At 40.9% G+C, this 15768-nt stretch overlaps 1 protein-coding gene across 1 annotated transcript in view; it reads left to right on the forward strand.

Annotated features, from left to right (window-relative positions):
- rapgef2 (Rap guanine nucleotide exchange factor (GEF) 2) overlaps positions 1–15768 on the forward strand; it is a 163960-nt gene that overhangs the window by 116451 nt on the left and 31741 nt on the right. Inside the window, 4 exon segments of the mRNA XM_036568773.1 lie at positions 6258–6389; positions 11223–11240; positions 11242–11401; positions 13078–13214. Of these exon segments, the coding sequence (XP_036424666.1) occupies positions 6258–6389; positions 11223–11240; positions 11242–11401; positions 13078–13214 (447 nt within the window).

Consider the following 15768-nt stretch of genomic DNA (forward strand, 5'->3'; position numbering starts at 1 on the left):
AGCCCTTGTCTGCACAGCTTAAACTGATTGTTCAGTCAAAAATCTAGTAGTTTTTAAACAAAGTTTAGTCAAGATATATAATAATATATAGTATATTTTATATAACGATGGCCGTGAGCGTCACATACTGGCATTGTTACTAGCTTCATCTCAGAGCATATATTTTGTTCATACTTTTGTTAATTTTTATAGAAAGCAGTCTCATACAGTATTAGAAACCACATAGGCGAGCATATTTGAGCTGCATGATGATTTGGACACTTTTTAATCTTCAGACACCAAACATGTCTTGGTTGATTGATTGACTACGTTTGAAGTAAGGGGAGTATTGTGTAAATTCAGAAATTCCCAGCTCACTTTTGACTTTAACATTTTAGCTGCAAATTTTTAACATTTTAGATGCAAACATCTTTGGCATTCGCTAAACCCAGACTCGTCCATCAGAGCGCTTCTGATATAGAAGCGTTATGTGTCACTCCACAGAATATGTTTCCACTGCTCCAGAGTCCAGTGGCGGCATGCTTTACACCCACCCCACCCCAGTGGACACAGTGTTTAAAACCTCCAGCAGAATTGCTGTGTCTGATCCACTCATACCAGCACAACACACACTAACACACCACCACCACGTCAGTGTTACTGCAGTGCTGAGAATGATCCATCACCCAAATGCTCTGTGTACCTGCTCTGTGAGGGTCCATGGGGGTCCTGACCACTGAAGAACAGGATAAAAGGGGTCTACCAAAGTATGCAGAGAAACAGATGGACTACAGTCTAACTGTAGAACTACAAAGTGCTCCTATATAGTAAGTGGAGCTGATAAAATGGACAATGAGCATAGAAACAAGGAGGTGGTCATAATGTTATGCCTGATCAGTGTATATATATATGTATGCACACTTCCCATACTTTTCCATATCAGTGCCTCCCAAAAGCTTCTATGGGTTGCCATTGCAGGGGTGTTTTAATCAGTCTCACTTTTACTCCGTCTGTCGCTTTCCAAGCTCATCAGCTTCCCCTCCCTCTCCCAGTTTAGCTCTGATGAATATACATGAATAGGCCTGAAGTCAAAAAATGAATATGTGAGCATAAGCAAACATTCGTGCTGCAGTGAGAGCGGAGACTGCCATAAATGTGTGAACCCCATTGAGCTCACACACCAGACGGGAGACTTTAGCTCCGAGGCTTTTTTTTTTCTTGTCCTTCCCTGATGGTTGTGCTTCAGGTAGCAATTCGATGCTTAAAGAGATTTTTTTGTCTGTCTGTATTTACTGAGGCTGGGAGCTCGTGTTCTGTCTGTTTCTCCGCCATCTCCCAGGAGTGAATCCACTGCATTTCCGGCACATATACGATTACTGGGCTGGAAATTAGGTCAGATGCATTTTATATGAAAGCTATACTCAGCTGACTGAAGACGTCCAATAGCCTCTGAGGGAAAAAATACTGTTTTGCTTTACATACACACATACGATCCCAACATGTCTGAGGATGTCTGAGGAAAGCTTGTGTGTCGGGCTCTGTGTGTGTGCGCATGTATGCGCTTCCCAAGATTAGCTGAAATTGGTTCACAGGCTTTTATCTGAGCTCTGTCATCAAAGCCCTTCTTCATGTTCAGCCGCTGTAGCCTCCACATGCGCTGCTGTCTTAGGCTGCTGTTTCCTTGTATGTGCAGAGTCTCCCTTAAAGGTGGACGATAAGACCTCACATTTACATCACAATATTTTTCAACAACAATAGCATTATCTTATGTTATGCCTCCCAAAAACAAGTTATATTGACAGTTTACAATGATTTAAGGTAAATAAATGATAAGTGGTAGATTCTTAATTAGGGATGCTCAAATCGGAATCGGCCAAGATCGAGTCAACAGATTTTTGCTCCAAATTTGCGGTTGGCTAATTTATTGTTTTCATTTTGTCTACTTGTTGTGGCATTTCAGTGATGTAAATAATGTGACTCACGTAAGTGCACTCATGCTGTATTTGAATGCTTCTGCTAATGCTGTACGAAAATATCGTAGCATAATAATCTGTGACTCATTGTGCTAAACAGGCAGTTGCCTTTTTCTTTCAATGTAATGCTTTATTTGGTTCATGTTATTTAAATAGACAACTGACTTTTCATTTCACCATGTCAATGTGGCCTATTAAAGAGCAAATATTGTTATTTCTCTTGTAACTTTATCTAGTCAAAGATACTGAAAATGTGCTGGTGTGTCAGTTGCCCCACAGTTTGAGCTTAAAATAAAGTTGAGGCTTAAAGCTTAAAAGCATGAGGTTTTAAAAAGGCTAATATAAAATCGTCTAATGGCCAAATTGGCTGTCAAAAAAACAAAAATCAGCCGTAAAAATGAATGATCGGTACATTCCTGTTATTACCTTATGAAGCTAAATGTAGGGACTCGCTCAATCCTCACCCACTTCAGCTCACCACTTGGAAGTATGCCACACCTTGGGCTGAATTATGTGTGGTAAATATCTAATTGTGATTTTTCTGACCAATATTGCAAACACAAAATTAAGCTTCAGGCCCTTTTTTCCTCAAGAAGACCAGCACATCTCATTTTTCAGACCTGAGACTTGAATACTGAATTTAGTGTACCAGACATCCAGTTTACTAGCTTTGTGTTATTAGGTTACATTTCCCATCTTGAGATTTAGTAAGATAATGTTGAATAATGTGGGTTATATTTAAAATTGCACTCCTTCATGTTGTGATTTCAATATACAACTGTTTAATTGTTCAGCTCCAGTCACACATATGTTATACAAGTGGCCACTCACAGCACAAGGTAGGGGGGCAGTGAGCAGTGGATTTTTAAATCATATCAGTGCTCAGTTGGCCTCAGTGAACTAATTGGCTAGCTGTGCAAACTTTGTAATGCAAAACATTTTAAGGTGTGTGAACATGCACAAAAATGTGTGTAATTGCTTTCTCTATAAGACTATAAGCTTTGCTTTAAAACCATGATGTATTGCTTTTCTTTTTGTTGTTGCTAGCTGCATAGTCTTTAGCTTGCTATCTAAGAGAGTAAAGCAGTGAAGTTGTACCAGGAGTCATGTGTAACAGATGGAGCATTCTGCTACAAAGCCCAGTTTGAACATTGGAAGTTGAATGTCTTAGTTTTTAAATAAAAATTTTAAATATAAGTATTGTAGTTAAAGTGTCATATTGCTTTAAACAGCTTTGACTGACATTTTTTGAGAGATTATAGAGGAAAATGCATCAGATAGCAACAATTTAAAGTCAACAGTTGTGTTCACTCGGTCCTTCAACCCTCCAAGGGCTCATTTAACAAACTTTACTTGAGCTAAAATAAATGTTGAATAAACTGATAAATAATAGGCCGACTGTTTGCAACTCTAAAGCTTTCTTCTCTTTCTTGTACAAATGCTAACCTCCTCATACACTCCATTAGTTTCTTCCTGCACATATAGCGCGCTGAAATAGATGTTTACACCTTCAGCTTTCATGTGACAGCATAACTTGCACAGTATACTTTCATTTATGGAATGTGTGAAGTCAAACCACTTCGGCATATTTTTAGTTCACTGTTTTTGGGTTTGTGAATATACTTTTCTACTAGTCTATCTCCTCCAGAACAGCTTGGCTTTCACATTGAGCTGCAAAGAAACGGAACCATTATGCGCTTTGTTAGTCTTCAGTAATTGAATGTCTCCTGTTAGTAATGAAGTTTTAATTATTTGTTTTATGCGGATGTCTAACCAGCTTGCTCTCATTTTAAACTGAGACTGCTTTTGAATCTAAACATTCCCCCAAGAAGACAAAGAAATGCAATTAACATCAGTATTTTTCCTTTTCTTCACAGAAATCACAAGCCTTTAGTTTGAATCACCTGAGCGGTACTGAACATGCTACTAACTTCTAGATAGCAGAAAAAACACCAAACTCACCCTGTATTAAGAGCCAGAAGAGTTAGTGAGAAGCCTCTGTTCTCCCAGGCTGGCATAGTGAGATGGGGACACCCAGATGAGAAGTGACTGTTGGCCTGGTTGGCATTTCGTGCTTGTAGCCAGAGCTGTGTGTGAGGTGGGAGTGAAGGAGGCGGCTGTGTAAGACGCTGTCCGCTCGTGTTTGAGTTGGGACGCTGCCTGAGTGGATCTGAGAGCTGGCCCTGGAGAAGCCGCTGCAGGTGCATGCTACAAAAGCCAGTTAGTAATGCGGGTTGGCTTGGAGACTCAGTTGGACCAGAATGGAGATGACTGTTTAGTAGTTTGGCGACAAGTTTGCACAATGATGTCTCGAGTTTACTTCTTTGGCTTTGTGTCTGGAGCTTCAAGCTGATGTAGCTAACAAGCAGTGGAATCTTATGTACTTTGTTCATTAACATTATCATTATTTAGGCATGCAGTTTGCACAGGGTTGCCTCAAATTGTGTGTGTCTCAAATAGACTCACATATATATGTTTTGACGTACTGTTACACACCGATCAGGGTAACATTATGACCACCTCCTTGTTTCTGTGCTCATTGTCCATTTTATCAGCTTCACTTACTATATAGGTGCACTTTGTAGTTCTACAGTTACAGACTGTAGTCCATCTGTTTCTCTGCATACTTTGTTAGCCCCCTTTTACCCTGTTCTTCAGTGGTCAGGACCCCCAGGACCCTCACAGAGCAGGTACTATTTGGGTGATGGATCATTCTCAGCACTGCAGTAACACTGACGTGGTGGTGGTGTGTTAGTGTGTGTTGTTCTAGTCTGAGTGGATCAGACACAGCAGTGCTTCTGGAGTTTTTAAACACCGTAGTGTCACTGCTGGACTGAGAATAGTCCAACAACCAAAAATATCCACTGACCACTGAAGAACAGGGGAAGAGGGGGCTAACAAAGCGTGCAGAGACAAGTAGGTGGTCGTAATGTTATGTCTGATCGGTGTATCTGTAAAAAATAAACTAGATTTAAGCCTGAAGGTGTCTGCTGTTACTGTTTTTACTACCATTTACTGACAGATGAATTAGTGTTTGACCAATGCCAATATTGGTTAAAAAGTTATTTAAAAATTTATTTAGTTTCCAATAAGCAACTGTTCTTATTTTATTAGGGGGTTAATAATTCGAGCTGTGGAATGTTTTTGAATTGTGTACTTGAGGATCCAATAGGTGGTTCTACCAGGCCTACTAAAAAACTGATGTACCATATTGAAAGCAAACATCTGCAATGATCTCCGAGAGAAGTTGTGATGCACAGCGGTGTGAGGAAATCACACATAAGTGTGCAAAATAATAGAGAAGGACGTAGTGGATAATGACTGCTTTCCAGAGCTTCTGAGGTACACTGAGCCAAAGCTGCCCCAGTCATGATTTATACGTTTTAACTTGGGCTAGTAATGAGTGATAAATAGAACTTGAGAATGTAAAACGTTCAGTAGCCAATCGTTACAGTCATTTTGTGAAGTTTTTAGCTTTTGGTCATATATTAAAATGTACACAGTCTCTGTAGAGGATGTGTTTACTTATTTTCACATAGAGAATTCGACTGGCCCCACCTTTTAGGGCTACGTTCCATGATCCATACATGGAACACCTTTCAGTATCTGCACAGTTTAGTACAGAATTCAACTGATGTGTGTGCTAATAAAAGTGTGAGTATGTTTGAATTATGTGGTTCTGTCACAGTGTTACCTAAAAAAATGACAACATTTAGGTCTCACAATAATTGATACCACTGTATTGAGCTATGCATACTTTCATCATCTGGTATCGAATAGAGGACATTTGAATAAGATACTAAACCAGTGCGTGTTCTTTATTGTGAATCAACAGCAAAACAGGTTTGAATTGAAAAGTAAAGTCAGTGTGAATCAGAAATCGTAATGCGTTTTGTTTTCTTTCCGTGATAGCTAAGGATGGTGGGAAAGGGAGGTGAAACACATTATTAGCTAATATTATTTTTCCCTGCCAGCTGGTGCATGGTGATGTAATCAAGACTCTGAACACGTTTTAGAGGCATGCAAAAGTTGCTACGCTGAGAAAACAAGAATTTTGTCTTTCAAATGATATGATGGATTGTGCTTAATTTGACCAGGGATTACATGCTAACAAGGGTAAAAAAAAAAGTCAGATTTCAGGTTGACTTTAATATGTTTGCTTGCCGATTGCTGATTCTTAGTAGCTTTGCACAGTGTTAAACTTTCACTAATGTGACCTTAAATCTGTATGATAGTAAACAAAAGTGAATAGTGAATAAGCTTGTGTATTCACTCCTCGCTCTCTCTCTGTCTCTTTCTCTGCAGCTCCCGGCGGATTTCAGCAGACTGCACCTGGCTGACGGGATCCACCCCCAGGTGACGCACGTCTCCTCCAGCCTCTCAGGATGTAGCATCACCAGCGACTCTGGGAGCAGCAGCCTGTCCGACATCTACCAGGTATCATTCTCACCCACAGAAACCAACAAAAGAAAATGTTCCTGAATTAAAAAGAAAAAAGTGTCCGTAATTAATAAAGCTGTGGATATGTCTATGAGTTCATTAGGTAACAAATTTAACACCCAGAATGCTTCATATTTGAAAAAGTGGTAATCAAATCTTGAAAAATGTCTAAATAGATAAATATAGTTTGCAATACGAGTACATAATAAATATACTCAAAATATTGAATAAAACATCTAAAAATTCCTTTTGTTTTCTTAAATCTATACCACTGCATATAAAATAACCTTGTATATAACATAACACAATGTTATTACTATTATTCAAAATAGTAATCATAATTGTGTATTGTATGTTATATGTATGTATAAAATAAAGTCTATTACTTTTAAAGTGTTTTGTAAACGTATACTGTGTTGAATAGACTTGTACAGCACTGGTTGCTCAGTCCTGGTCCTGGAGATGTACCACCCTGCAGAGATTAGCTCCAACCTTAATCTTAACACATTCAGGCCTTCAGTGACATCTGATTATTAGAGCCGGGGTGCTGGATCTGAACTCCCTACGGTGGTAGATGTCTAGGACCAGGAGGACCAGGACCCCTGCTCTGTGGCATAAACATGTTTGTTTAAGCATGGTGATGGCCCTACTTAATGTGCTGTTTTTTAGAGGGCTCTCTGCATTTTGAGAACCAGTGAGTTTGCTGTACCTCAAGCATTGTTGTGTGGTTGCAGGTTTGAATCTGCATATGTGCTGTGTAAAGCTTCCTTTTTCTCAAAGGAGGCTATACAATAAATGTGTCCTATCAATATTTATCATACAAATATTTTCCCCAGAATGTCCTACAATACCCCTGCTGTGTTATTGAACCAATCAGCTTTATAAACCGAGCGCTGCCCCCTCATGTATCTCTGTGTCTGTGGATGGTCCTTTGTGCCTCTGAGTCTGATTAATTGTGTTTGGTTTAGTGTTTGCTTCGCTGTTTAATTGATTTACTGAGTACATTTGTGATGTGCTCACGGATTAGACTTGCGCTGTGTGCAGAAGTGTGAAGTGTGTCCCTGTGCTGTGTGTCTGTGTCCATCTTTCAGTCTGTGTGTGCGTGCGTGTGCACTCTGTGTCCACTCTGTGATCCTGGTCTGATGACCATCTGTTTAAGTCTCATTAGCAGCTGTGTGGTGTCCTGATGAAAGGAGACTGTGCCCTTTTTCTTCACTCCTCCTACACTCCTCCCCTTGCTCCATACTACCCTTACTTGCTTGATTCTTACTGCACTCCTCCTCTCGATCCCTTCTGCACTCCTCCCTTCGCTTCCACTTATATCCTGCTGCAACCCTCCCTTTACTCTCTGCTGCACTCCTTCGCTCGCTCCCTACCATACCCCCCCTCCATACTATACTCCTACTATACCTCCCTACTGCACTCCTCCCCTTGCTTCCTTTCTCATTCTCACTTCCTACTGCACTCCTCCCCTCGCTCCCTCCTGCTCTTCTCCCAGTGCTCCTACTGCTCTCCTCTTTTTGCTTCCTGCTACACTCTGTTAATACTCCCTAGTATGCTGCTCCTCTTGCTCGGAACTCCAGTCCGCCCTTTGCTCCCTTCTGCTTTTCTCCCTTCACTCCCTACTGTCCCTCTGCTACACTCCTTCCTTCACTGGCTATGTGCTCCTTCCTCGCTTCCTCCTGCACTCCTCCCTCTCTCCCCGCTACACCTTTTCCTCTGCTCTCTACTGCACTCCTTCCCTCGCTCCTTGTTGCCCCCCCCCCATCCCTACTGCCCCCAGCATCTCACTCCCTGCTGCCCTGTGTCCACTGAATTCAAGCTTGCTGCCATTATAAGTGACAGGTACATACACAAATATAGTGACACTATAAAACACACAGAGATTGTTAAAACTCTTTGTTTTAGATTTTAATCCAGGTTTTTAACAGCGCATCCAAACGTCTGAGTCTTCCTGCCCTCCTACTGTCTTCTTCTGTGCCAGCTACCCAGCTTTGCCCCCACCCACACAGCTTTGTGGAAATGGCCCATATCCTCACTGAACCTGCCCTTTTTCTTTTTTTTCCCCCTCTATTTTTGCATTTGAATAAATCATGACACAGGTTCTTCAGAGGGGCTTGAAAGCATTGATCCAAGAATAGCCCCTCTGAAATATTAATGCTCCCTTCACGCTCATCTGAGCCATCCAAACAGCACTGTGGATCACACTCATTGTGGCGGCTTGAAAAATAGATCGCCCTTCCTCAGAGAGGTGATTTACAGTGTCTGTGTGTGTCTTCCCTGATTAGCTCTTAATGGTTTTCAAGGAAAAAAATAAAACATCTCAAGCTGCTTAACTAACATCATTCATGATGGTCAAATTACAATGTGTCTGAATCCAGCAGGGAGCAGGCAGATTGAATAAACACAGTGACATGATGGATTTCGTTTGTCTAGTTAAACTGTATAAACTCTTCCTTCTATTACTGTGCGTTCAGTAAGCCAGCAGGTTATTGCCTAAAGCAGACAGCTGCAAAATATAAATATTGTTACATGCAAGCACTCTTGAGCATTAAATTGACATCATGTGACTTTATCAAGTGTGGTAGAGACTTAGGCAGCTCCCTACAATTTGAATATATGGTTATATAACTAGGGGCGGCTATCAAAATGCTATACCTTGATGGTATGAATTACTTCAGTAGTCAGTCCTATGATCTGCAAGGCAGTAGGCATGCTTGTTTCAAAATCTAGAGTAGTGATTGGCTGATTAAATTACATTCCATATGCATGTTATTAACAACTGTGTCTATTGATTTGTCTACGATGTATTACAGTCAGCAAAAAAATCACCCATTGTCTGTTTAAGCCCATTTCAGAGAATTGCATTGTTCAGGACTGCATACGGAGCACAGGGAGGAGCGTGCTAGAGAGTAGTTAAGGAGTGTAGTAGGGAGCGAGTGCTAAAACATGAACTTGCTTATAACATGGATGGAACAATATTCATGTTTCATCTACTTATCAGTCTCATAATTAAGAGGATCCAGTGACGTACACAGGAGAAAACCAGGCAGCTTTGGGATCTTTTTGTTTGCCACAGAGTGGTGATAAACAATAAAATGCTTAGACCTTGGACTTAAATATGTATAATTTTTATACTGAAATGGCGATTTGAAAGAATATATAATATCGGTCATAGATATTTTGCCCAAATCGATCAGCCCTACTTAGACCTTATTTGGGCATGTCGCTAACAACAGAATGACCCACATCCTTGGAGGTTTATAGAAGGGTGCTATGTATGTGGATCTGGACGTTGAATTAATTAGTATGCTTTGTTTTGTGTTCCCAGTTGACCACTTTATAGCTTACTGATTCTTAAGATAAGAGCACAGAATGTCTCATTTGAATTGTACAGAACTTGCTTTGAGCATGGTGGTGTATGTGAGATTGTTTTGCCTCATCTTGGCGTAAGTCCTGTTGAAAACATCTGTGTAGTTTTAATCTCAGCTTGACCAGCAGCACGAGAATCTGCCAGAAGGTCAAAACCTCTTTGAAATGACTTAGTCTTTACCTTTGCATTGGCATTGTTAAGTGAGATGTGATAGACTCGTTCTTAGTCTTTCATGGTTGCCACCTGCAACGGCTTCCCCTCCCTCTTTCTTGCCTGACTCCGCCCCCTAGAGACCCTCCTGCTCATGCTCTGCCCAGCTATCCTTTCTAGATTCCGACTGGCTGTTCGCACCATCGTGTCAGAATATTTGATGAGTCGTTCAGATGTCGTCTGAGGAGAAATGACATGTGCCGGGTACAAGGGGCTTAAAAAATTAAAAGTGGCCAGCAGCAGGACCTGAAAGGATGGGGCTGGGCGCTGGTTTCTACAGACACTTAGCCAAAGCTGCATCGTGGGTCCTTTCTGGCAAGAATAGCCCACCTCCTGGGCAACTCCAGCAGGTGAGAGTGATTGGGGTTGATGATTTGAATTATCGCACATGGCCCAGATTATGGAGCTCCTTTGTTTCCGACTGAGCTGGGTGGGCGACGGCCTGCATCCGTCTGAATGCAGAATTTGACGCTGATGACAGCAAAGCTTTTCATTTGGAGCCACTGACGTCTTCAGGGGTTGTTTTTCAGCTTCTTCTGCTCCTTCTCACGTGTTTGGTTGGAGCATCTTTAACCGTCACCAGCATCACACGTGAACTGTTTGACCCCCCAGTCTGCTTATCGTCATGGTGATGGCCTGGAGCTGATGAATAGGTTTGATGTGCGCTCAGATGAGAGGAGCATCTGTTTTAAACGTTACTCGCTCTCCATATTTTAGTATTCATGTTAAGTTGGGCTTGGCTGTTGTTTTCTCTCACGCTCAATGACGTTTATTTGTCACATTTTAAGCCTTTTGGATGAGCCTATTGATGCACGCTTCAGTAGATAAAGTGCCATTGTCTGAGATGTGGTCACTTGCAGACAGTCTGTAATGTAATTAATGCATTTTGTTAGATTTGGTGTCTATTCAGTCAAGTTCTTCACCTGTAGTTGTTTGAGCAAAGATCATCCGTGCTGCACCTGCACCATCAGTCCTCAGACACTTCTCCTGAATCATTTATCATCTTTGTTTGTATGTTAGAATAAAAGGACTGCACAGCAATCAGTGTAGTTTGATCGGTTTACATTGTATTATTTATGTTGTATATCACTGTTCTTTGATCAGAATTTGTGGTAGTGGGTTTTAATTATGGAACAAGGACTTTTTTAAGGGTCACTGGGCACCCTTGTATTGAGAGTAACACAACATAGGCCTTTGGTCTTAGTTGTGGGTGTTGGTGGGACTGAGAGATGGTTTCTGATCTGCAGGCCACTGAGAGCGAGCCAGGGCGATATGGACCTCAGCGGCCTGCCTGAGACAGCCGTCGACTCGGAGGAGGACGACGATGAGGAAGATATCGAACGTGCCTCCGATCCCCTCATGAGCCGAGACATCGTCCGGGACTGCCTGGAGAAAGACCCTATGGATCGCACGGATGATGACATCGGTAAGACACATATACACAAGCATTTTTTGGTATTGGGTTGTACATGTAATATATATGTAATATATAATATAATATTTGTGTATGTAATATACATACGCCTTATATATATGCCAGTACCTGTATAAAATATGTACCACGTGTTATATGGACCATTGTACAAAATTAGTTCAAACTGCATGCAATCACATAGTAATATATATATATAGTCAACTTTTTAAGTGTTTTAATGAAACATGATTTTATTTGTGTACAGCTGTTCAGAGCTGCGTTTTTTGAGTTATGCTCAAAATTAGCTAAAATGATCACTACCGAAACAGTCATTACTAAAATATTCAATGTTCAATCATTTGCTTTAATAAAATAAACATAACTAAGGTATAGGGTCATTCAAAGCAAAAGGACTTTTGTGTAAATCTGTCATGGGTTTTGAACTCTTTGAACCAATTCAGTAGAATGATCCTTATACATTTTTGTATTTATATGTAATAATAAATCCTATTCATGTTATATTTGCAAATATCTGTGTGTAATAAGAGTTTTCTAACCCTGAACCTGTCTCTAATCTTAACTTCAGACACCAAAAAGATTTTTTTTTTTGTTCAACTGACAAGGTGACTTTGAACGTGCAACCTTTTTATCCATTTTGTTTTGTGCTCTCATTTTCAGTACTGTATTAAAATCATCACCCCTTAGTATCTGTCCATTCTAGACTCTAAAAGAAAGTGCATGGGTCAGTTTAGGAAAAAAAAAGCCAGGAAAATATACTCCTTCCTTTAGAAGGGAAAGGTGAAGCAGAATTATTAAGGTGGACTGAGGGACGCAGGCTGGTGTGAGAGAAGGTATGTGTTATTTTTCTGGGTCGCCCGCCTGCCTGTGCTTCCTCAAGCACATTAAACTTTGATTGGCCAGGCGTCTCTCCATGCTCCTGCTCCGCTCCAGTGCTGAGAGACCAAACACAGGCCAGCCAGCGCTCAGACAGGCCGCAGGCACACACGCAAGCTTGCGCACGCAGTCAGCTGGACCGCTGAGGGCCCTGTCAGCCCTGTCACACACCAGTCCAAGCCAGACTTGATTTGTTTAATGTGCCAAGCGACAGACAGAAAATGACCATCCCCCGCTATGAGTGCAGTTAACACTGATTGTAAATGAAGTCATCTGAATTTGATATTTATTAATGAACTTTTTTTTCTTCCTGCTTTCTTTTCTGTGGAGATTCTGTCAGTCACTGGTTATGTTAGCAAATAGAAGGTGCACACGTCTGGCACTGAAAAGGTGTCATAATGAGGATGAAAATTCTCTACCACTCCATCGTCTGAGCTGCATAGTATTAGCCATTTTCAGAGCCTGCATTGCCTTTGGCGCTGAGGCATTTGATGTTGTTTTGCTGTTATTTTCGTAGCAGCGGAAAGTGCCTCTCTCTGTTCTTACCGAGTCTCGTGCTGATCAGACTCCTGTCTGCTAGAGCCGATCTGAGTGAAGGAGTGCCAAGTGGCCCACTTTCCACTTTCCACTTTTCCCATTTTCCTCTGTCTCTTCCTCTCTCTCTCTCTCTCTCTCTCTCTCTCTCTCTCTCTTCTGTCTTTCCCTCTCTCTTTCTCTCTCGCTCATGGCTCATCTTGTCTTTCTGTCTCTCTAATTTGCCCTTCCTGTGTCGTCTCTCTTACTCTTGTCCACAGAGCAACTGCTGGAGTTTATGCACCAGCTGCCGGCCTTCGCCAACATGACCATGTCGGTCAGGAGGGAGCTGTGTGCAGTCATGGTTTTCGCCGTGGTGGAGCGGGCCGGCACGATCGTCCTTAATGACGGCGAAGAGGTCAGCTGGCATAACATGGAACCTTAAGTTTTCATTTTTTTTTTCCTTTTTTTCCTTTTACAAGCATTTGATATACTGTGTAAACTTGTCACTCACTTCCCCTACTGTGCATACATGGAAAAATGCAAAAACCACCCATTTTGAATTTATTGTAGCTGTGATGTCCCAATCAAGAACACTTTTACACATGTCGCTGAGAAGGTCTGAGGCACTGGACAGAGTACATTGAAAATTTGAAAAATGTTATTTGATTGGGCAGAAAGTGCTTTTTTAAAAAACATTGAAAATCAAATCAAATCATCAAAATTAAATCCAAGTGATATTAGTACATTAAGACAATTTTATATATATTAGTGTGTTTATTTAAGCATTTCCAGATCCCTCTGTGACAGTCCAGTGCTTGTAGTTGTCATCAGTACCTATTTTGGCTAATCAGTCCTTCATTAAAGCTGTTCTGTGTAAGATTTTCATGTTGAAATTGAAAGAAGTCAGGAGAAAAAGAAACATGCTGAAATACGGTGTGCAAGCGCAGATGTGAATCGCCCTGTAAAACCTCAAATAATCTTTTCAGAAAAGCAATGGGTCGAGTTTTTCAGACCACTGCATACATCTTCACATCGCGTGCACAGGCTCAGAAAGAAGGTCCAGGTCGATGTTTAGGTCTCAGAGGCAAAAGTGCAATCATTAAATTCATCCCCTTAGGGAAGGGATCCGAAGCAGTCAAACAAAACAAAAAGTTTTGTAAAACAAAAGTTTACAAAATATCTTTCCGCGTGTTGCATGCAATTAGACATATCCACCAGAGAGGTCCCCAGCGCATAAATAGTGTGGCTTTAATGTGTGCTTGTGTTGGATGCTGCCAGTAACTGGAAAATCATCCAGTTACTGAGGGCATCGAGGGGAAATCTGGACCCAAACCTTTTTTTTTCTGACTAGCTCACAACATATCAATTATTTTTTTCTGTTTCATTCTACTGCATTAGTTGTTTGAATTTATTCTGATGTTATGCAAGCAAGCAAAAATATACATATTGCCCAGATTTTAAACAACTGGCTTAGGTACCCAGGACGTTTGTCAGGCAAAATAAATGTCAGGCAACGCTTTTAAGCCCTCCACGAGATCTGGACATTCAAAAGGAGTGGCTGAAGTTTATTTTTTTTTTTCCAGACATTATCGTTTGGTCCATATGTTTCAGCCCAGACTGCTTTTTGAGTGAGGCAGGATACAGTTTTTAAATATAGCACTCTCATGTGGAAATGAGTTAAGAAGTGTGTTTGGTACATTAAGCCATATAAATGTTATAAGCGCGCTTCGAGTAAAAGGCAGATCGTCGCTGTCCAATGAAAAACATGTATCTTAGTTTTTTTGCGATTTTTAGTTGTCTGCATCATTTCAGCTCAGCAGCTGTCCTATAGATTGTGTGATATCATGATGATTGGGTCAATAGAAATGCTCCAAATTTGCTTAGAATAAAATCTCTTTCTATTAACTTGCATTGAAAGTAAAGAGGGTTCTTGGCCTCCCCTTTGAAGTTACTATTTTGGAGATACTTCTTTTTCCTTAGGCAGCAGCAAAATAAGAAAAATTAAGAAAATGGGCCCTTTTTACCATGTGTTCGACAATAAGTTTGATCCTTACAGTTTAAATTCACCCCCCTCTTTCTTTCAGTGTGATTTAACACCTTACTAGGTTTTGTTAGGACCTCTGTGCTGTTCAACCCTATTAACAGTCTTCTTTTCTACAAAAAGTCTTTATCTTCAGATAACCCCTCTGTCTTGATCAAAACTTACATTAGCTTCCCTTCTTAGCTTGTATTTACTACCATCGGTCGCCATGTCCAGACCTCTCCATTCAGATTCTGCCCTGTTAAACCTGAATGAATGCCAGCGTTCATCAGGCTGTAATCGTAGTGTGCCTAAGGGAGGGAGAATGGAGATCACTTATCTCCTAGTACGAGTGTAGACATACCAGCGAGAACCATTTTCCTCCTTAATGCATCCGGACAAATGGGTCAAGGAAGGGGCTTAGACTCTGGCCAATTCTGCAGAAAAGCCAGTCAATGGGAAGACAACAGCATTTTCTCCGTATGTCAGGAATACCCCATTAAAGAATGCCTGGGACTGTCCATAATGCAATGACAGGATAGATTGCTTCTAAATTTGTCAGAAGATTGATGTTATTTTTCACCAAATGGTTACTAAGAGCATTATGTGTCCCTGCTGAGGACCTTACACAATGTAATGCATTATGCTTCCATCTTAATACAATTTAAATGTACATCTAACAATATTAATTTCTCATTTCCTGTAGGGATGATGAAATAATTTGATATAGTTAATAGATATAGGTGTAGGCCTGTGGCTGCAGTAATATAGAGCACAATACCACATGACTTATTCCTGCTTAAATGCACTGTGTCTGCAGCAGCCGAAAGAACTGGGGTCAGAAGGCATAAAGAACAGCCCACTTTAACTTTACCCACTTTAACACGTACCTGACATCACTGGCATGTGTAATTAAACTACTATGGTTCCAAAATGTTATTTTGTATAT

The sequence above is a fragment of the Colossoma macropomum genome, unplaced genomic scaffold, assembly GCF_904425465.1.
Source record: "Colossoma macropomum unplaced genomic scaffold, Colossoma_macropomum, whole genome shotgun sequence".
Lineage (NCBI taxonomy): Eukaryota > Metazoa > Chordata > Actinopteri > Characiformes > Serrasalmidae > Colossoma > Colossoma macropomum.